General features: G+C 39.7%; 1 protein-coding gene across 7 annotated transcripts in view; it reads left to right on the top strand.

The window, feature by feature from the left end:
• Window positions 1-20,494, top strand: part of LOC144313073 (uncharacterized) — a 38,217-nt gene extending 17,723 nt beyond the window's left edge. The window contains exons 5-8 of one of the 7 annotated variants that reach the window (XM_077896380.1): window positions 1,682-1,749; window positions 12,559-14,984; window positions 18,105-18,260; window positions 20,314-20,494. Coding sequence is in view for 2 of the 7 variants with exons in the window: in XM_077896376.1 (XP_077752502.1) it covers window positions 8,029-8,274; window positions 12,559-12,686 (374 nt within the window). In the remaining 5 variants the exon portion in view is untranslated. Of the gene's footprint in view, window positions 1-1,681; window positions 1,750-4,780; window positions 7,815-8,028; window positions 9,517-12,558; window positions 15,109-18,104; window positions 18,261-20,313 lie in introns of those variants that run through there. The other 6 variants (XM_077896376.1, XM_077896378.1, XR_013378795.1 and 3 more) reach the window with 6 other exon arrangements.
• Window positions 20,495-23,454: the final 2,960 nt, after the last annotated feature.

Genomic DNA, 23,454 nt, shown 5'->3' with positions numbered 1-23,454 from the left:
TGAGAACCATTTGCATTAGGGATTTTAATGTCCTTCAATTTGAACCAGGTCAGTTCAGCACAGTCTATGTAAATGCTATCCTTTGTAGGGGTGAAGAAAAGGAAAAAATAAAAAATAAATAAATAGAAGAAGGAACAGAAACTTATAAGAAATATTTATCCTTACTCTCTTTGCTGTTAATGTTCTTCTTAGAAAAAAATATGTATTTATTTTAGAGAGAGAGTGGGAGAGCATGAGAAGGGAGAGAGGCAGAGGGGAAGGGTGAATGTCCAGCATACTCTGTGGGGCTCAGTCTCATAACCCTGAGATCATGACCTGAGCTGAAACCAAGAGTCAGACGCTTAACCAACTGAGCCACCCTGGTGCCCCTCTTTGCTGTCAATATTCTTAATCTTTCATAAATACAGGAACACTTTCCTGATCTCTAGGACGCATGATTGCTGAGGGTAAGCCAAGTATTAAGTCTGTGCCAGCACAATGGGTTCACATTCTCCCAACATTTAGTATATAAAAATTTAACTATAGCTTGACTAAGGGAAAAAGAGAACACATATTTACACAGAGGGGATAATTTTGCCCTCCATTTCACTCAGTGGGCACGTGCTCTGCCCTGAGAATGAGATCTGATCCCTTAGCCTGTTGTTTCTGGCTGTTGGCCGGCCCGTGAGCATCACACTGTGCCGAGATCCTGGTGTCACTACCTAAGCAGCCCACCAATGGACCGGCCAACCAGTAGACCCTTACTTGTTCCTTCTTTTGTTAATCCTCCATCTGCAATTCTAAAATAAAAAACCAACGGGAAACTAGTGGTATTTTTTCTAATTTGGTGGCAACACTTAATCTAATTTTTTTACAGTCTTTATCTCACATAGTTTTAATAGTCATACATTTACCTCAAAAATATTGTGTGGGGACACAGAATGCTTCAGCTGTCTCATAAAATATTGCATATGCTCATATTGCCTTTTTAATGTCCTAATGAATCAGGCCTGAAGGACCAGGTTAAGCAGAAAAGCACTGCTCTCTTTACCTTACTACAAGCTCTTAAATTAGGTACAGTGGTTATCCCCATTACACTGATGGGGAAACCCAGAGAGGTTGAGTAATCTCCTCTATGTCAAAGAGCTAGTGAGTGGAGAAGCTGGCTTGTTGAATTTTTAAAAAGCTGTTTTACATATGTTTCCACTCCTTTGTGTTAAAATAAACATGGGGAAATGCCCCAGAAGTGTATGAAGTATAGAGTCCAAGTCCTTCACCCCTGGCTTCGCTAGCCCCATTTCTCAGATATATTGACCAAGTAGCTTTGTACACATCTTTCCAGACACTTTTCTGTCTCCTACAGTTGCAGGCACATAAAAACAAATGTAAAATATCAGTCTGTAAGCTCAGAAGTAGAAGAAATGTAACTGCATATTTCCATTAAATGTCATTTCTCTTGTAAGCCCCTGTTCTGGGATTGCAGAAGTAAAATCTCAGACCGTAGGATAGTTTCAGCCAATTCAAGACTCTCCAGGGAATTCACTTCTCTGCCTTCCCACCTTCAGGTGTCAGTCTATTTTGGGGGGTCCCGAAGTGGAGGGTGGGTGGTGAAATGGTGAGGGCCGCGTCTACTCCTCTGCTTCCGTTCTCTATTTATAGAGCAGCTGCTAAGATGTTTTATTTTTTTCATTGCTTGCTGTAGACATTTGCAAGATATGCCTCTAACTTATCAGATGCTGCTTAAGTGAATATTTACTGCCACAGGTATAGGTAAGAATATTAGAATTGTAGAATTCCATTTACACACTCTTGCCAGGGACTTTCCATGTTTCCAGACTTCTGTCTATATATTAAAGTATGTAAAGTATGTATTTTTTTTTCATTTTTCAATGGTCAATTAACTTTTCAATAATTTAGGAAAAATCATTTTTTATATTTACCCAAATACTTACCATTTCTTGTAGTCTTTATTCCTCCCTGCAGATCTGTATTTCCATTTGCTGTTATTTTCTTCAGCATGAAGAACTTCCTTTAGCATTTCTTTTTCTTTTAGTCTATTTTTTTTCTTTTTAGATAGAGACAGAGAGAGTAAGAGCAGATGCTCAGGGGTAGTGGGGAGGGAGAGAGGGAGAGAGGGAATCCTAAGCAGGCTCCATACTCAGCACAGAGCCCCACCCAGGGCTCGATCTCATGATCCTAAGATTATGACCTGAGCCCAAGAGTTAAAGGTTTAGCTGACTGAGCCACCAAGGTGTCCCCCTTTAGCATTTCTTGTACTGAAGTTTGGCTTGCAATACATTCTCTCAGCTTTGTTCAAAATGGCTTTGATTTGCTTTCATTTCTTTAAGGATATAGTTGCTGATGTAATCTTAATAGTTGAGAGATTTTTCATGTAACATTTTAAAGAGAAAATTTCATTATCCTCCATCTTCCATCATTTTTTTGTAAGAAACTAGTCATCATTCATATCGCTGTTGCCAACTGTAATGTGCTGCTTTTCTTCTCTGATTGTTTTTAATAAGTTTTTAATCGTTGGTATTTACCAGTTTGAACAAAAGATACCCAGGGTATGTTTATCTTTGTGTTTGCCCTGCTGAAAATTTGCAATGTTTAAGGGTCTGTTGGCATCTTTTTTTTTTTTTTTTTTTTATCAGTTTGGAAATGTTTTAACTATTTTCTCTTTAAGTATTTCTTCTGTCTCCAGATCTCCTTCTGGGACACGTATGCCAGATAATAAAATATTGGCCCACAGGTCTTCAATTGCTATTATGTGTATTTCTTCTTTTTTCCCTGTTTTTCTGCCTTTGGGTTAATTAACTGACTCTTTCTTTGGTAGACCTAGCCTGCAATTAAGCCAATATAATGAACTTTTTATTTCTGATATTGTATTTTTAGTTATGCAATTTCCATGTATTTTTCTTGCCTATGTTTCTGTTTTTAACTTCTCAGCTGAGATACTATATATTCATCTATTTGGTCTACCTTTTTTCTAAATTCTTTAGCAGAATTCTATTAATGGTTTCAAAGTTTTTGTTAATTTCGACATCTAAGTTATAGGTGGATCTGCTTCTATTAATTAATTTTTTCCTGTTGCTTGGGCCATATTTTCAGGCTTTTTAGTATGTTTAGTAATTTTTGATTGGGTACTGAATATTTTGGATGATAAACCTTCTGGATTATGTTATCTTTTTCTAGAGGGTGTTAAATTTTGTTCTGAAAGGCTAATACATGGCTTATAAGTTCCTAACATAATCCTTCGATCTTTTGGAGGTTTGCTTTTAGGGTTTGTGTGTGCTTGTGTATCTCTTTGGTTTTATCCTTCATTCTGTGACACAGACTTAGTCATGGTTCTTACCCCTAATGTGTGGATCTTTAGAGATTCAATGAAAAGTGAAGGTATCTGTTAAACCCAATTCACCTGGCCAGTCTTGAACTACAAAGTCTCTCCACTTTTAGGTAGCTGCTGAAATGCTTTCTCAGTTCTTTATTCTCTAGCAGCTGCATTCTGCTGAGTTCCTGATATTCTCCCCATGAGCATGGACAGTTCAGATGTAAGGCAAAGTCCAGGGTATCTGCATGCAGATTTAGGGGCATCCCTTCTGTGTTTCCCTACTCTTTGGAATTTTTCATTCAATTTACTGCTCGGCTAGCAGTCCCATATTCCATCCTTTGTGTCCTCTTCACAATAGGATACTGTTTCCTGGTTGATTTCTATTCTCTGCCTGCATTGCAGTAAGCCCGAGAGTGTCCTCAGGGGGAAAGCCAACTAATTATGGAGCTTGCCTCGTGTGCTTTCTGTAAGGACTGGATTTTCTCCAGTTTCTGCCTGCTTTGGATTGTACACTGATGTCTTCAACAGTTGCTTTTTTAATATTTGTCTAGAGTTTTTGATTGGTATTTACAGGAAGTTTAGTCTGACACAAGCTATGCCACTGTTGATAGAAACAGAGCCTCCTCATAAACTAATACCTAATATTCGTTGACTACCTGTCCTTTGTCATGTGCTGTGTAGAATGATATATATTAACATTGATCAACCGAACCACATTACAAGGTAGGTATTCTCATTCTCATCATTGTTATGTTACAGAATTAGAAACCAAAGCACAGAGTGATAAAGAAATTTGCCCAAGTTTATAAAGTAAAGGACCAATACAGGACCCAATGCCATATATGTTGCATATAAAGCTTGTGTTCTATTTCAATGATTTTCAAATTTAGCTGTAGATTGGAATTTCCTGGAGAGCTTTAAAAATACCAATGCCCTGGTTCCAACTCCAGAGATTTTTTTTTATAACCAGTCTTCACTGTGGCCTGGCTAATGAGATTTTAAAGAGTTTCTCAGATGTTTCAAACACTCATCTATGGTTGAGAACCACTGTGCCATGCTGTACTTCGTGTGATACTGACTAAATCCCATAAGCAGGTCAATATTTATTTACTTTCTTTCTAAATAATAATGGAATGGAAAGACGTTTCATATACTTACTATTCTGGTACCTTAATGATTAAAAGTGAAAGAAAGACTTCTTGAATATTTTAAATTAATTTTGTAAAACCTGATCCATTACTATGGGTTCTGGTTGCTATTATCTATGTGAGGAATGCTGCTTATGAATGTAACTAATAATTCCATTTAGCCTCTAATAAGAATGTTCCACTTGTTCACTTGTTTTGTGCTTAAAAATAGACTTCTAAGAGCTATTAGAATACTTCCAATCAATATAAATAACATAAATAGCTAATAATTAGAATAAAAGCCAATACTCCCATGTGAAGTCATTTGATGTCTTTTTTGTAGGTAGCAGTCATAGGATGCTGGTAGGGCAATAAGGAGCAGCACATGATGGAAAATGATGAGCTTACATGAAGTCTGGAGGCCTCAGTTTCAGATATTAGTCTGGCTTGAATGAACTAAGACAGTCTCTGAACTTCTCTGGACCTCAGTTTTCTGTTCTATGAAATTTAGAATTGAGGCCTTATGGCTTCACAGCTTTATGAATATCGAATTATTTTCTGCTCAAAATGCCCTTTCTTTGCTTGCTGTCAGGAAGATAGAACAGTTACTAGAATCAAGGACATACGCAAACATCCAAAATAAACGTATAGCATTTGAACAAGCTTTTAATTGCATGCATTTCAGTGAATACACCCTGTTATGGACTGATGGTCTAGGGGTCAAGTGGATAATGCTAATTCCAGACAGCGATGGCTTGCTGAATGCAGAGGAAATGACGAACAGTGGTAAAATTTAATAAATACCTAACGAGTCACATCTGACCCTGTGTTTCAAGAGAGAACTCAACGTGTCTTTGTTGGGAAATCCCATGACACCACACTGTGTTTTCACCTGGCAAGTGATGCTGGCACCAGTAGTTGCCTACACTGAAGCCCTTCTTTCTAGAATAGTTAACACTGATTTGCTTTAGTCAGGATTGCTATTCTTACTGGGGGAGCCATGGCTGTGATAAAAAAAGTAATTAAGCCCACCAAGAAAGGCTGATTTTGTTGGCTGGCTACAGCCTAGGATTTGGAAACAATAGACGGGACAATACTGTTGTGTTTGGGAATAGTTTTGCTTTGATCTGGGTATCGTTCATAGGTTGAGCACAAAGCTGTTTTTACTGGTAGTTAAACATTTGGCAATTGCTGATCAGTAACAATGTACTGGATGTCCTACTGAAGTAGCATGGTTCAGTGAGCAGAACATTGATTGAACTAGAATGTAAAAATATTTGTACTTAAGTGTGTCTGTGTTGCTATTGATTGGCCTTGTGAATTTGTTTTCATTCTTTAGTATTTTGGTATATGTGCGTATGTGTGTCTGTATTGGTTTACTTTGGGATGTGCTGCCAGGAGATAGGATATCTTTAACTAGATGAGTTTAAAACATGATGAATTGAAATATTTAAAGAAATAACCTAAGGTGATGGTAAAAAACAAAAAAAAAATCAGAAAACATAAAAATGAAGGATATGAGAAAGCTGAATGAAAAGCATGTATTCATGTAAAGATATTTGAGAAAGAATATCTAAGATGTTCGAGACGTCTATCTTAAGCATAACAATGTAATTAAAAGACAAAGGAGAGTTGGCTCATAGATTTGCTAAGCATCTTTCATACTTCTTTATTTTTTATAGTCTTTAGATAGTTCTAGTTCTGCAGTTTTCTTGTTTGTAAATCCACATAGTTTCTAAGTGAGAGCCAAAGCCATGTTCCGTTCTTGGAACAAATTCCTCAATATATCAGAACTTCACACGGTCTCCTTCGATTATCTTAACTCTTACTTGGGTTAAGTGCATGTACTGAGGTAGGATCCATGTTGTCCTTGTGGGTGCACGTATTTCAGCTAATTTGATCATTTACTATTAGGCAACTATTTCTACGTACCTTCATTTTAAGAACAAATAAGCATGTTAAATGTAACCTAGATGATGTCGAGAACAACAGGTTAGACGAATAATTCCAGAATTCTTCAGACCAGGAGTACTTAAAAATGTTCTATACTATTTACATCTTTCTACAAAATAGGGGGATGTATTTTCAATCTGGACTAAATTAGTCATTCCTTTACTTGCCTACCGGCGCACGGGCTCATTAAACCCTCCAATCCGGAGGCTGGGAGGGGTAGTGAGGGGAGGGGATTGGGGGTTCACAGCCCCAAAGGCAGATAGGACAAAGTGTTCTACCAGGAAAAAAAAGATGCAGGCCTCTGTGACAAGTTCTAAATTGTAACCTCGGGAAAATGTGTAGTCAGTAATCAAATTTCTACAAAGAAAGAAAAAAAAAAAAAAGCCAACCCTATGATGCAGTGGAACAACCAGATCTTGAGGCCAGATACGCATGAGAAAGGAATTACATGAGATACATAAAAGAGAGGAGAAGGAAGAGCTGAAAAAAGCCGTGTCAAGATTGCAAGCCGCACTCACGTAGGATTTGCTGTCTGTTGGGCCCAGCTCTGAAGGGGCCTGCTCCTCTGATGGATCTCTGTGCTGCAGGGGTTCGCCTATCAGCGAGTTTGCTGACCGGAGTCTGGAGGCAACACAGGGGAGTGAATAAAAGTGCAAGCTACAAGCAGAGACTGCTGGGGTGTGAACCCTGACTCCTTTACTGTCACCTTGTGACTCTGGGCAAATTTCTTAAACTCGTGCACCTCGGAGGATTCAATTACAAAACGTGAACATTAAGATACCTGCCTCACATATGTATTAAATGAGATACTACGTGTATTAAGTGAGATCATTCATGCAAGGAATTAGGAGAGTGTTTGATCAGTATTAGCTCTTAGAATGATGGTGATTTCCTTTGAGAGATTTAGTGGTGAAAGGATTTCAATTACTGAAAATGTAATTGGGTTGCGGTGAGCCAGGAGATTTTGCATCGTGACAATTATTGATATAGTGGCAGACAAAAGAACATAGGCAACCAATAATACTTGGGTATGAGGAAATGGACAATTTGGGGTATCAAGAACTGTCTTAAATTATTTATTCTGAAATTTGGACTCCATTGGAATTTATTGCTTTCCTTTTTTTTGCTAGAGGCATCTGTATTTGGTTTGGTTCCTGGGGCATAAGCTCCCTGAGGTGAGGTCCATGACCATATAAGTGCTAAGATGGAAAAAAATTTTGGTCATAATAATATTCTATAAAGGACCCTGGATTTGTTTATTTTGAAATGCAAGTATTAGAGCAGAATATAACAGCAATTAGAATGTTCTCTGTCACTGTGCTAATACATTTTTTTTCTTTTAACTTGTGGTGTTTTGAAGATGACCCAAAGCTTGGTTAAGCATGACTAAATTACACCATGTAATATGTTCATTTTACTAGAAGGTTAGTGTGAGCTTAATTTTATACAAACATTAAAATATTATTGCATGTAATAATATACTCCAATTGCCTCCTAATTAAAGAATTAGTAAAAACTCTCAGTTGGATATGGCACAGAAAATTTCTATTCTGATTTATGTTTGATTCTGCTTCTCATGTTCTACAAGGTTTTTTGAACTTGATTACAGATCTCTCTTACTGTTTTTCTCTTTTTGAGCTATGTTAGAATTTATTGGTTTGGAAAGAAGATATACAGATGGCCAACAGACACATGGAAAGATGTTCATCATCACTTATCAGCAGGGAAATGCAAATCAAAACTACAGTGAGCTTTCCCCCCACACCTTCCAGAATGGCTTAAATCAATACAAGAACCAACAGGTGTTGGCGAGGATGTGGAGAAAAAGGAACACTTGTACACCGTTAATGCGAGTACAAACTGGTGCAGCCACTATGGAAAACAGTAAGGGGTTTCCTCAAAAAGTCAAAAATAGAGCTACCCTACAATCCAGCAATCACACTACTGGGTATTTACCCAAAGAATACAAGAACACTAATTCAAAGGGATGCATGCACCCCTATGTTTATAGCAGCATTATTTACAATAGGCAAACTATGGAAGCGGCCCAAGGGTCCACTGATAAATGAATGGATACAGAAGAAGTGGTGTATATAGACAGGGAATATTATTCAGCCGTAAAAAGAATGAGAGCTTGTCATTTGTAATGACACGGATGGAGCTAGAGAGTATAATACTAAGCTAAATAATTCAGTCAGGGAAAGACAAATGCTATATGATTTGGCTCATATGCAGAATTTAAGAAACAAAACAAAGAAGCAAAGGTGAAAAGAGAGAGAGATCAAAAAAAGAGACTTTCAGGTATAGAGAACAAGCTGATGGTACCAGAGAAGAAGGGGGTGGGGGGTTGGGTGAAACAGGTGTTGGGGATGAAGGAGAGCACTTGGGATGAGCAGTGGGTGTTGTGTGGACGTGCTGAATCACTCTATTGTACACCTGGAACTAATAATAGCAGTGTATGTCAACTAACTGGAATTAAAAACTTTAAAGAAAGGAACTCATTGGTCAAATGCTTCCTTTAATGCTTCCCATCAGGTCTCTCATTAATATAATATGTATAATATATGTATTATATATTTTAAAAGTATATATTAGTATATGTACAAGTGTATTAGTTATATCAGCATATACAAATCAATATATTGTATTAATATGATATGTCATTATTGCCATATTCTAATATATATTTGTATGTATATATCTGTGTGCCTATATTCATACACATGTATATTTATATATATATGTATATATACACAATTTTTTTGCCTTGCCAGTGAATATACTTGTTCAAGGGAGAGTCTTTATTATGTTGCTGAGGAGGACTTACCTTCTTCTGCTGCTCATCAGCACGCCGACTTCCAGCTTTATTTGTTTCCTCTTCTGTAAAGTAGGGGGGAAGCTCATTGCCCTTCTTTTTTTTTTTTTTTTCTTTTTTTAGGAAAAGTAACCTCCTAAGATTTTCATTAAGATATACTCTCTTCTTGGGCTGAACTCTTAACTAGAAGCTATTTCCACGCAAGGCTGGTTTCGTGGGTGTTTGACTTGTGCAGCTGTGCAGGGCCCCATTCTTGGTTTAATTCTTATTTTTATATTCTTAATTTCTGAATAAAAAGCCCCGTGTTTTTACTTTTCACTGGTCCTTTGAATTACAGAGGTGGTCCTGTTTCAAAACTAACATCAAATTTCATCCTGAGTTGCTGAAGTTCACAGAGCCACTTTAACGGTTTCCATTATATTACTAGTGATAGCACAAGACTTCACGCACCGTATGGATCGCAAGGGTTTAATCAAATGTTTTATCTGAGGATGTCAGGCATTCACTCTGTTCCCCATATTGAGACACAGACTGCAAATAATAAGGGTAAGTTCTTATGGCACTATGATGAGGACTATGAAACCTCGAAGGCTTATATTTTTACTCCATGCAAATGAAATCTTGATGGACTCCTCTTAGTCCATCATTTTGTGATGAGATACCCTAATTTTCTTTAATTCTAATAGAATGTTGATTAGGTTTAAGAGAATCATTTTTGAAGAATAAGATACAGGCATTATTGTTTTAGTGTATTAGGATTGCTGTAACAGATTGTCATAAACCAGCTGTCTATACTAGTCAGGGTTCTCCAGAGAAACAGAACCAATAGGATCTGCCTCTATATACATCTTTATTGATTTATCTATCTGTCTGTCTGTCTGTCTATCTAGACTTAGATATATAAGAGAAGGTAGATTATGGGACGTGGCCCATGTGATTATGGAGCCTGAGAAATCCCATAATATACCATCTCCAAGCTGGAGAACCACATCTGCCAGTAGTGTAAATCCCAGTCTGAGGCTCAGGTGGGGGAGCAACAGGTGGGGGAACAGCACCGTGTTGAGTCCTGGAGTCTGAAGGCTTGAGAACCAGAAGCTCTGAATTCAGAGGGCATAAGATGGAAATTTTGCTCGAGAAAAGAGAGAAAGCAAATTGGCCCTTCCTCCATCTTTTTGTTCTCTTCAAGTCTTCAAGGGATTGGACAAGGCCTGCCTGCCAGCACTGATCACGGCTGAGTTCTTTACTCAATCTACTGATTCAAATGCAAATCTCTTCCAGAAACACCTTCACAGATATACGCAGACATACTTTTACCAGTTTTCCGGGCATCCCTTAGCCAAGACAAATTGACACATAAAAGTTTCATCACAGTGGTTTAAAACACCAGGCATTAATTTCTCATATTTCTGAAGACTAGGTCCGACATCAAGTTACCAGCGGGACTGCATTGCCACCAGCACATCGAGGGCAGAGTCCCTGCCCTTCACTCAACTTCTGATGGTTCCAAGGTTCTTCATCTTGTGACTATATTTCTCTCTGCTCCATCTTCACCTCTTCTGTATGTCTCTCCTCTGTGTGTCTCTCTGTGTGACATAATAGGCAATATATATTTGGTCATTGCCCCTTACTCTCAACACAGAGCTCCTAAAACTCTTGTAATTTCCTAAGGGATAGAAGTGATGGGAGCATCAGACACAGAGCTCATAAATCACTTGGAGTTTCTTGGGTGAAAGAAGCACCTTTTGCTGTAATGAGGTTACTCTTGGTGGGCTCTTGCATGGGGCTTCAGGGTAGACACTGGCCACCAGAGAGATCAAGCCATGATTAGAAGGTTGGAACTTTCATCACTGCAGGATGGAGAAGCTAGAGACCGAGTTAGTAATTAATCATGCCTATTTGATGGAGCCTCTATAAAAGTCCCTAAACTATAGGATTTGGAGAGTTCCAGGCTGATGAACACATCTATGTGCTGTGAGGGTGGCACACCCCAACTCCATGGGGATGGAAGCTCCTGAAGTTGGGAGCTCCTGAGGTTGGGACCCTTCCAGACCTCATCCTGTGTACCTCTCCTATAAGCTTTATAATAAACTGGTGGATGTAAGTAAACGTTTCCCTGAGTTTTGTGAGCTGTCCCATCAATTACCGAACCTGAAGTTGAGTTGTGACTTTGCAGCCAAGTTGAACAGAGGGGTGGGTACCTGGGGAACTATTATTTGCCAACTAGCATCTGAAGGGAGGGCAGTCTTGTGGGACTGAACCCTTAAACCTGTGAGTCTGGTGCTAACTTTGGGTGGTTAGTGTTAGAATTGAATTAAATTGTAGGACGCTTAGTTGGTGTCTGGAGAGTTGGAAAATCAATTGATATGTGTGTGTGTGTGTGTGGGGGGAAGATCCCTACATATTTGGTGCCAGAAGTGTTTTGAGTTGAGTTTTTACACTAGTCTCCACACCTCTTCTGTCTCTTGCTTATAAGGATACACATAGGATTGCATTTAGGGTTCATCAGAATAACCCAGGATACCCTCTTCCTCTCAAGATCTTGAATTCAATCAACCTTTTGACATATAAGTTATATTTAGTCTTTTGCTGTCTAAAGCGATATTCACAGATTCTGGGGATTAGGACCTAGACATATCTTGTGGGATTCACCTTCAGCCCACTCCATGGACCTGTACTGATATGAACATGTGGGATGTTCCAGCGGGGAATACACGTGAAGGTGTGCAATGCGCACACAATGATTCTTTACTCTGAAAATAAATGTCCCTCAAAGAGCAAACCAAAGTCATCATCCTTTTAAAGCTGATTCAGAAATACATGTTTTTAGGAATTGACGGTTTTTGTACTATGCTCCTTACTCTGCCATTTTTGTAGGTAATATTCAAAATATTTGCCCTAAATGTTCTCCATTATTCTAGCTTGTGCACCTTTAGATAAGAAATTAGGAAACATGAAAAAGTCCCTTAGTTTCTCTAATCTCACTGAAAGGTTATGGAATTGGGTTAAAGTTTCAGTTCAGTTCCTTGGGGTTGGAAATTTTGCATTTATTTTGTGAATTGGAACAATCTCCATGTGGGTAGAAATTAAAATTAAACTTTTTTTTCAATGGAAAGTCGAAACATAACAAAATATCAGGGAAATAACATACACCCACACATTTACCATCCAGGTTGAATGATTATCAATTCCTAGGTCACTGTCACCTGAGCCACCACCCATTCCTCATTCTCCATTTTTAAAAATTATTTTCTTTTAAATGATTTCAAACTTTTGGTAAAGTAAGACTAGTACAAAGGACTTCTGCATACCATTTTTCCAGTTGTCGACTTCATCATTCTTCTCTTTCTCTCCAGGACAGACTGCCATCACGTGCTGCCAGATACGACTTCCTGAAGACACTGTATCATACAACCTGAATGTTCATGGAGGAATGTTGGATAATCCCCGAGGAGTGGCGTTCTGGAAAATAACTTGTCTGTAATACTCAATAACTTTAAAGTCTTGACTGACAAAGAAAGATTGAAGGACTCTGTCAGACTGAAAGAGACTGAAGAGGCAGAAATTAATGCAATATGTGACCTTGGACTGGATCCTTTTTTTAGGTCACTTTCAAGACAGTTGATGGAATCAGAACATAGATTTTTAGATTATGCCGAGAAGAATATTTTAGTCTACACGGGGAATATGTCAGATAACAATGCCATATTAATAAAGATATAATAGGCACTTTGGTGATAATCTAACTTCCAACTTTAGACACAAATACTGTGAGAATTCTGCTTCTGTTGAAACCTTCTTAGTAAACCTGTACTGCACCTTTAGTTGCATAAGTGCTACAAAGTTTTGAAAAATACACAAAATAAATGCAAAAAAAAAATCCAACTTTGGGGCCACAGCTATAGTGTGTGGAATAATCTTTTATTCTTCTTTTGAGTGTGTTTTCTTGTTTTTTGAAATTTATGAACTGTAAGTAAAAGGAGAAACAAGAAGGAATATCCATGAGCATAGAGACAGTAATAGAGAGGCAAGAATGAATGAAGTTGTCAGGAGCACGAGTGAAAGGAGTGAAGATGATGGTTAAGAGAGGAACTCTGGGGACGCTGGCACCCATTCGGAGAGCTGGAAGAAGAAGACTAGGAGCTCAGGAAGGGACTGAGAAGTATGTCGAGAGAGGGAAAACAACCTTGAATGGCTTGGGGGCCCACAAGTCACAGGAAGAAAACTTTGGGTTTTTTTAAAGGAAGGAAGTGAGTGGTCAACATTGTCAAGTGTTACTGAGACGTAAGAGAGGTTTCAGTGGCATGGGAAGGGAAGAAGATTTTGGAAGACTTAGGAATGCATAGCAGTTAACAAAATGGAAGTTCTTATAGAAGGAGCCCAGTTCTTTTTTTTTTTTTTTAGCCCAGTTCTTAAGTGAGAAGAGAATTAGCAATAGCCACAGGGACATAGGCGGAGAGTGGAGTTAACTCATTTTCAAGACAGAAGACAATGGGCAGCATTTGATTGCTTATGGGATAGACATAGTAGAGAGGAAAGGGGTGGGAAGAGAGATATAGAAATGAATGATGTCCTTGGGATGATATGGGATTTAGGACCTGGGCAAAGAATACCCTATAGATTCGTGTCATTGTGACAAAACAGTAGGGGAAAATGTGGGTACAGATTTATGGGTAGGAACTGAATGACCTTACATCTGATATATATGGTTTATTTTATTACATATATGAAATGTATCATATATTGTCATATATATGATATTTATATAAACCCTGCAGATACAAACTTCTTCAGCTGATTTTCATGGTCCAAGATGGATTTCTTTCTATCTATCTATCTATCATATATCTATATGGAAAAGCGATGTGCTGAGAGAGGAATAGCATTGTAATGTCAGTGAACACTGAATACATACTAGAAAAATAAATGGTAATCCAAAATGTTAAAAAATTAAACATCGATGTATTTTGGAAAATCCGTTGGTCTCTTTTTCCTCCACTTAATTTTGTTTTAGCTGGGTGATATTTTTTCTCTTTTAATAATACCCACTAATGTTACCTAAATAGAAATTTAAAAAATAAAGTCAACCAGCTATTCAAGACATTACATCTAAATCGGTCTTACTTATATCCCAGGGAGTTGTATTGGTGATAGAACAGTCACTGCCCCCGTGCCATCTGCCATAAATACATCCTACAGTCAACAACATGAAAGCCATTAGGAATAAACACACAGGGTTTCTGGTATGCTGTGATTGTCACCTCCTTGGATCTCATGCCCAATGCCTAAAATGAGTTAAGCATAAATCCTGCAGACGCCGATGTCTCCAGCTGATTCTTATTATGTAAGGATGGGAAGAGAGTTTTAAAATGAACCAGCCAGGGGAAAGCTCAGTCAGCACTGTTAGGGATCTCTATACCATGGCTTAGAGGAGGTGGATGGATTGGGTGGGAAGAATGAGGAAACAGAGTTCAGGGCGGTGTTCAAATTCTGGGTTTCCATCTCTAAGAACATGCCCATTACTCTAGAGGATATCTCCTTTTTTTTTTTTTTTTTCAGTCCCCCTCCTCACTTATTTTCTTTTTTCTCTTCCATTTTCTTCTGTCTTGATCTTTCCAGGTGGAAAGAGCAGGACTAATTCACATCCAGAAGAATGAAGAGTTGGAATGAGTCTTTCTAATCCATTGACCCCTATGTTCTACCAAGAAGGAAACTCTCTTTTCCAAATAGTTTTCTTCCTTCGTATTGTGGAGCTAAAAAAAGGAGGCATGAAAATAGCTTCGTAAGCACAGTGATTTTTTTTTTTAACCCTGGATTTATTTAGAGTCATCACAGTGCTCTAACTTCTGTTGATACCTATTTTATACCTAACAAGAAATTCTGTAAAAATAAAGGGAAAAGCTTATGGACTCTGACTACTTTAGACATTTTCAACTATATGTGTTCATTAAATATCTGTGTTATGATTACAGCAGTGCAAGAGCACAAAGCAAATAGAAAGTAGAAGCTTGATACTCCGCACAGTGGACTTACAACCATTAAGATACTGATTGGTTTCCTGAAAGGCTATGGGGGCTAAGGAACAACTAGAATAGAAAATTTCTCACTATTGACTCATTATGACTAGAATAGAAAAATTCACAGTAGCTCAAAATACCCGATCTTTGATCTCTAGAAAGGGAGGATTTGAATTGTATGCATATTTTTATACTATTTCCTCCATAATGCCTAGAGTGTAGAAAAATGTTCAAAATGTATTTGTTGAAAAAAGTTTTGAGTGTGTAGTAGGATACATCTTAAAAGGGTCTTTAAAAAGGTTGTTAAAGTTTTGGAAAACAGCCATGCAATACTTTCCTTACTCCTTCTTCTCTTCCTTTCCTCCCTTCTTTCAGTTCTTACGTCTGTCTTTCCTTCCTTCCTTCGTTTTTCCCCCCTCCCTCCTTTCTTGCCCCTTTCTCTCTCTCTTTCTTTTTTTTTCTCTCTCTCTTTCTTTAAGAGGTGGGGGGAAGCACCCCCCACTGCAACCCAAGAATCTGAGGGAGGCTCTTCCAAGATTAAACTCCAAGGGGCAAATCCCCAACACCAAGCACAAAAAGACAATGTTCTCGGTCAAAGCCAGGAAGGTCCTATTGCTTGCAGGACTTATCCCTTGAGACTCCATGTGGTGTAGCTTCTACATCTCAGGCTGCCATGGATTTATCCAGATTCCAATGTTTCTGAAAACTCTGATGTCGACTCCCCCTAGAAAAGGTGTGCAATGAAGCCCATTTGAGACTTGCCTTGGCTTAATAGTAGCATTGGCGGTCGATAGCCTCGATGGTCTTGGAGCCTCATGTATGACTAGTGGAAAAAGTCACACCCCCAAAGTCACTTGAAAAATAACTGCCATTGTGTTACGGCTCTCTGAGCATCTATGCTGTGTGATAGACATTGCTAGTGTTTCTATAGGGACCAGGATTTATCTCAAAATATCCTATCAGGATACACTCAATTCTTGTCATTTTACTGAGAATCCCCTAAGGAAATCAAAACCCAAGTTCAGCAGCAGGAGGAAAACCGTCGTCTCTATGAGTCTAGGCAGGCTTCTCAGGCGTCGCAAGATCATTCCGTATCGAACTTGAGCATGTGTCATATAAAAGAGTACTTTATCATTACAAAATAAAAATATGAAATTTATCCTCAAACCTGTATTGACATTCACAGCATAATTTAGACATCCCTAGTGCTATTTCGGACAGTTTGATTTTTCAACATGCCCCCCGAATTGCAGAATCCAGGCAAAAAGACTAACAGGCCTGCAGTGCAGCCCACATGATGAATGGATAAAAACCTCCACTTTTCCCTTTCTGAAGCCCGAAGTCCCTCCACACAAAATATTATTTTGTTTCTTCTTACATTTATTCTTTGCCTTTAAGTTGGGACCTGTCGCAGACTGTAATTGTTTTAGTGTTTGGTTTACGGTAGGTTGTCAGGCTTTAGCAGGAATCCGCAAATTCTATTTCACACCATAGTATCCTGTAAACTCCCTACATCAATGGTTATAATACGGGGGAGCAGGAAACAGGGAGAGAGATGGAGGTTATCGTTCTTGGAAGAGCCCGTGAAGCTGCAAGGACGGTCTCAAGAAATAAAGTGCTGGAGCAAGGGAAGAAGTAAGGGATTCAAGTTCTCTCAATCTTTATGTTGCTTTCAGCTCATTCCTCTCCCAGGCGTGGAGGCGAAGTCTTAGAAGATGTTTTCTGGGTGGACAAGTTATGCTCACGGCTTTCTGGAAGCTGGAGGCAAGGAGAACTAGCCCAAGCAGGTGGAGGTGGGGGTCATCGTCTGGCAGACAGCAATGATGGGGTCCCAATGTGTGGCCAAGTCCGAGTATGACTCAACCACCGAAGATAGAAGCGAGTTCCCATGAAGCTCTCAGAGGTCAGCCCAGGAGCAGGATGGCAGCACTATTTTCTCAGAAGGGAAAGATGGCTTTGCTGAAAAGGCCCAGCATTTTTACACATTCCAGTACTTTTTGATGTGTAATGTTGTATACCCGTGATTCTCAAAAAGGAAAGCTGTCTAATCTGGTACCATTCCTGGAGAAATCTGTGGAATGGCCTCGTGAATAGTTTATTGTGTGCCGTCTCCGATAAAAGTCTCCCCTGGGGCTTCATGGCCCTTCTCAAAGTCCATCTCATAATGCACGTTTGGAGACTTTCTAGGAAATAGGTGGTCTCTAGCTAGCGCTATTTTGGCAAAACGATGCTTAACAGATAAAGAGACTGAACTTGACAGTGTCATTTTGAATACTTTACTGTCACTCTTGGATAAGCTTCATACTCTACGCCACCTTCCCAAAAAGAAAAAAAAAAGTACACAGCATGTAACCAGTTCAAGCAATTTAGTTCCACTATACTAAAAGGCATATCATCTAGGGTGCAGTCTTCAAAAGACCTAAGATCTATGCCAACTGAAGGTAAAATTGTACACAAAGCAGGCAAGTTTAAGCTATAAATGGACAGGTTTATGCTTGCTGTGGAGGGGGGCAAAATCAGGGTGCTAAGCTCCGTAACTATATGTGATGGGGAGGCTTTCAGAAAATGAACTAAGTCCTGATCGTATGTGATAGTTTCATAAGTTACCTTAATATTGGAGAAGCCTCATGGGACAGCTCACAGACCAAAGGAACGTGATGATGACATTGGGACCCTTCAAAAATTATATCTTTGGGGGGAAATAAAAGAGCAGCATAAAAGACAGCTTATCTTCTATTAATTAAAGAGCCATCACTCCACTTTGGAAGTGGAAGGCAGCGAGAAAGTCCTTTCTTTTCTAAAATTCTTACCCCTTCTGCCATGGGCATTTCTTGGGCTTACGTGTTTTCTCTTTATTGAAGCAAGAACCCGATCTTGCCTTCCAGAAGTCAGCCCCTCTGCATTGTCTGGAGAACAGCAGAAGACAGGAGGGGAGCCCTGGGATTTGGGACTTCATGATAACTGTGAACTGACAAACGTATTTCCTGTGGGCTACGGCTGCTGACTTCCAAAACACACAGAGCAAACACATGTTCAAAACGGTAAGTACCAAAGTTGAGCCTCCACTGTTATCTAACCTTAGGTGGCTCAGCAAGCCTAAGGAGCGCCCGCACTAACTCAAGGCATCAAACAGGCTGTGTGCCTCTTTTCGGGGGGCTCATATCCCAGTTTTCAGAAATACATCAGAATCCAGGTCAATCCATCCCTGCCTGAGATACAGAAGCCGCAGCGCACCGAGTCTCGGGGTAGGAGGTCTGCACGCAGTGCTTACTCCTTTCGCAACGGACTCTTCCAGGCCTTGGTCAGGAAGAGCAGGGTCTTTATTGTGCTCGGTGCTCGGGATTTGCTCCTCGGAGCATAACCTCAAAGTAACCTCCTGCCTCGGATGCTCGGGCTGCGGTGGGGGCTGCATCCCCCCACCCCCCACACACGTCCAGGGCCCCTCCTACATGTCGCCAACCAAGACCTTGGCCATGGAGCACATGGCGATGGCTGTGTTCTGGGACACCTCTGCGCCAGCCACGGGCTGGATGAGACTTTTCATGGTTGCCTGGGGAAAAGTGAGCTGCAGCCCACTTCATGGTGGTCCAGCTGCTCTTGGCTCACACACACACACACACACACACACACACACACAAATCAGAATTTGTATCCTCTGACCTTCTTCTTTATCTGCTTTCTTTCCTCTCTTTTTCTGTTTTAGTATTTTTATCTGTCTTTCTGGGCAGCAGGAGGAAATCCTGTGGAGTTTTCCCTTTCACCTGTTCTTTTTCTTTTTTTTTCTTTTAAGATTTTATTTATTTATTGGAGAGAGAAAGAGTGAGAGAGCTCAAGCAGGTGGAGAGGCAGAGGGAGAGGGAGAAGCAGACTCCCTGCTGAGCAGGGAGGATGTGGGATCACGACCTGGGCGGGAGGCACCCAGGGATCACGACCTGAGCCACCAGAGCACCACCCTCCCCACCCCCCCTCATCGCCTGTTCTTAACTCTGGGCCATTCTGACTCCTGAGCTCACCTTCTTCCCCAGATGTCTTTCCCCCAAATCAGTCCCCAGGAATTCTGTGTTGCTGGCCCTGGGGACCAAGAGTGTGATGGAGGCTCACCTGTCATACCTGTGTCCCCTACCTTTTGCCTGAGGTGATGCACTGGTCTTGTCTGTCTGATGTGGGCAGATGGGGGGGGGCAGGCTGTGCTTGTGGGGTCAGTGACCTACAGTGCGGGTGTGGAGCAGTGATGGGGGCAGACTCGCTGCTGTAGTTCCACTGAGCCGTATTCACGGGCGAGCACATGCATGTGCACGTGCTATACACATGCACACACACACTCACACACAGACATTTCTTCCTCTCGTGATGTGGAGAACTTACTGGTGAAGATCAGATGGGTAACACATTTCCACAATCTCAGCACCTTAAAAGAAAGCCCGCTGACCTATTGGTTTACAGCCTGTGGCTCAAGTTCTGGCACTGGACCCCTTCTTTGAAGCCAGGGAGACTCTCCTTCCCACACTGCCCCCCAAATTCAGGATCTCTGTGACTTTAGGAAGACCTAGCCCCTTCTAAAGGGCTCACATGGGATCAGACCTGTGCAGAGAATCTCTTTGGATTTCCTCTGTCACCGGATTCTTAGCCTCATGAGGGGAGTGACACGCAGGCTGAGCCCGGTGCTGTCTGGAGGCAGGCACCTTGTCATCTCTTAGGATTCTGTTTGCTACAGATTTCCTGAGAGGTTACATTTCATGATAATCATGAGAACATTTGCAGTGAAAGGAAGACATATGTATAAAGATGCATTTTAGAAAATCTAAATGGATGCACAATTACCTCAATTGCTTTGGCGACAGTTCGTTTATTGGGAGGGATGAGAACATGTTGGGCTGCGGAGGGAAATATTGAAAACCTAAAAATGTAGCCACTCCTTTGGCTGCAGTTTTGGCCGGGCTGGGATGGTCCTTAGGCGTACTTCTCCTAAAGACTCGTACGTGTCTGCTGTAGGTCTTACGGGGACGCTTAAGCTTATCTAACAAGATGAACATGTCACTGTCACTGACCTTTCTACCCCCTGATTTTCCTTGAACATGGATGTGATGCCTGTAGTTGAGCCACCTTCTTGTGCCCAGGATGAAAATGGCATGAAGTCCAAAGAAGCCAACCTTGACCCTATGGTGCTGCTGAACCCACGCTAGAGCTGCTAATTCCAGACGTCTGGCTTCCTGAGAAAATAAGCCCCTAAATTAATCTACTATTAATAGACTTTTCTGATTCTTGTAGTTCAAAGTTATGACAACTGAAATAAATGATATTTATTGTTCTAAAGAACATGAAATCCCATGGCATTTAATTCATGACATAAATGAACACCATTGCTTTTGTATTTGTATTTTTATATGACTTTTTATAATGACAATCTGATACAAAATAGTATATCATTAAGGACTAAATCCTATGGGATTGGCTGGGGGTGCTGTGGGTGTTTGAGTTGCCATTTTTGATTGAGCTTTGTTGTCAATTCTGGGTTAGAGTTTTAAAAGAAATATATTGAAGGATAATTAAGAATGTCTAAAGACAGAAGGAGTATTAAGAAGTCGTTAAAAATAAGACTTTCTACTTATGAAGTGTATGAGTGTAAAGACTGAGTCTTAGACATAAGTTTATGAGTGAGTGTCATTTTGCGTAATCAAGAAGAATGAAATTTGGACCCAAGAAATCTTACATCCTGAAAGTAACCTTGGGTATCCAGATTGATCACATTTTGATTATCAATGAGTAAAGGAAAGGTTTTGCCAATACAGCAGATTGACATGCAGTGGACACCGTTACAAGAGACATGGGATAGAGGATTGAGTCAAAAAGACATTAATACATGATGGAACCATTAGTTTTGCCCCTCATCCAGGATTCTTCCAAAACAAAAATAAAAGACACCAAAACAGATTTTGATGACCTCATTACATGCATCAAGATATGTCTTGTTACTTTTTTTATCTGAGTTGGTTCAAGTACAATATTAATGAGGTCAAGATCATATCATAGATCCCTGGATAGCCTAGCTAATTTGCACAAAGAAAATTACATTTTATAATCATGGCTTCTATGAGTAACTTAGATCACTTATGAAATATGTCACTGATCACAAAGGACAAATGAGGAAAAGCACACAGATGTTTCAAAGAAAAAGCCATCACCACTAATGAGGAACAATGTTAAATACCCGCAAGCGTAGGGTTTCAGAAAGTAATATATTTGGGGGATTTTATAGCTTAGTGGTTTTCTATAAATATTTTTAATTGCAGAATTCTTTGCTCAAATGTTTCCTTGGATGCCCAATGTGTAAAACAGAGAGTTGCACTGGCCGATGACGGAGTTAATGAGGGCATCTGTAAACCAACAGGCTGGTGATTCTCATGCTTTCCTCTTCCTTTGGCCCCTATTCTTCCCTCTTCCACTCAAACTGCCCTCTGAAATAATTTTAAAAATGTGATAATTGGAGTTCTGTGAATCACAATTGTTAAAAACTGATCTGGCCAGATGCTCTCAATTTAGAAATTCAGGAAAAGGCCACCTGTCTGATATCATCCAGTTAGCAGCAAACCTGGAACTAATACTCAGATAGGAGAATCCTGTCTGTAGAGTATAATCCAATAGTTCATATTTATGTATCTACCACGTAACAGACCTAGTTGAGCATTCCAGATGGGCAGGTGGCTGGGCTCCACACTGTTCCTTATTCAGGGATCCAGATTGGTTCTAATTCTGTTATACCATCCTCCCCTTGGCCAGCCATCAACTCCCTGGGGCAAAGTTGGTCACAAAGGATTCCAGGGCCACTAAGGAGACAAGATTGCAGATTGAGGTGCATCCATGAAATTGGGACCTTGGTCTGGAAGTTGGACTTAAATTTAAATGCATGGCAATACTTGTAACTACAAATGAGGCTGAGCTGCCATATGCAGAGAAGAAGGAGGACAATTCTGGAGGACAAGTGGGAGTCACTGTCATGGAACCCTGTTTCTTACAATTAGAAAACAAGCATAATCTTTAGTTCTAACAACAAAATCATCTTATATTTAGGAAATCTTTAAAACTCTTTCATATCTGTTTTTCACTCAATATTCACAAAAACCCAATGAAGTTGAAAGAGTGGGAATATCCATGTTCATCTCAATACTGAGCTGTGGTCTTTGGGAAGTACAGCAATAACAGCTTTTTAAGATAAGGTTTCACAACACATTAGTCTTGCTGCCAGTGTGGCTGTCAAACATCTAAGAAAGGCAGTTCATTATTAGACCTGAGCTCCTTGACCGGACTATACAATCCATTTTCTTTTTCTTTTTCTTTTTTAAATTCCTACTTCCTTAAACTTATTTCAGTCACTGTACTGACTAGTTAGTAGATCGTAAACTCCTTGAGGGAAGTGTAAGGTATCTGCTTTAGGATTCCATGCCCTTGCTGAAACTCCTTAAACATAGATACTTATTGAATACATTTCACACAAATTTTAAGTATTGATTATTGCCTACATGTTCATGATTAGACCAGAGCAGTTATAGGGGACTTAGTTGATTTGTTTGGGGGGCTTTTTCATTACTTTGAAGTAAGCTATTAAGGCTTGACAACAAAACTTTTGACATGGTAAAAGGACGTAAATTAGATGTTAATAGATAAACAGCTGTAGACAGACCAGTCTATGAATAATAGGAAGCTCATACCTTCATACCTGGAAATCAGGTACGTAATACTGCCGGATAATATATTGACTTATGTGAGCAAACGCTGTGTTTTCAAAAAGATAAATGAAACGTTTGGCTGAGCTCAACTTTGGCCTTCTGCTATCAATATACTGTGCATGGTAAAATATTGAGCATGAAAACATGACTTGGTGAACTAAAAAACAAAACAAAACAAAACAAAAACAAAAACAAAAACAAAAACAAAAACAAAAACAAAAACAGAACAAAACTTCTATGTACATCTACTATCCATTTGATTGCCTCCTTCCAGCAGACAACCTTTCTGGCGACCCGAAGGTTAAGAAAAGCTATATTGTAGGTGACTGGCTCCTTGATTCTGCTTTGTGAAATCATTTTTTGGAGAAGGTTTAGCAGGCATGGCATTAAAAAAAAAAAAAAGGGTCCTCTAGCTCAAGAAGGCTAAAAAGTGATGCATTCCTTACTCCATTTGGAAATTCACAATAAACACTAGCATATTAAGTAGTATAGGGTTAGTTGAGGTGCAAAT

The sequence above is a fragment of the Canis aureus genome, chromosome 4, assembly GCF_053574225.1.
Source record: "Canis aureus isolate CA01 chromosome 4, VMU_Caureus_v.1.0, whole genome shotgun sequence".
Taxonomy (NCBI): Eukaryota; Metazoa; Chordata; class Mammalia; order Carnivora; family Canidae; genus Canis; species Canis aureus.
This window is presented reverse-complemented; position numbering and strand designations above follow the sequence as displayed.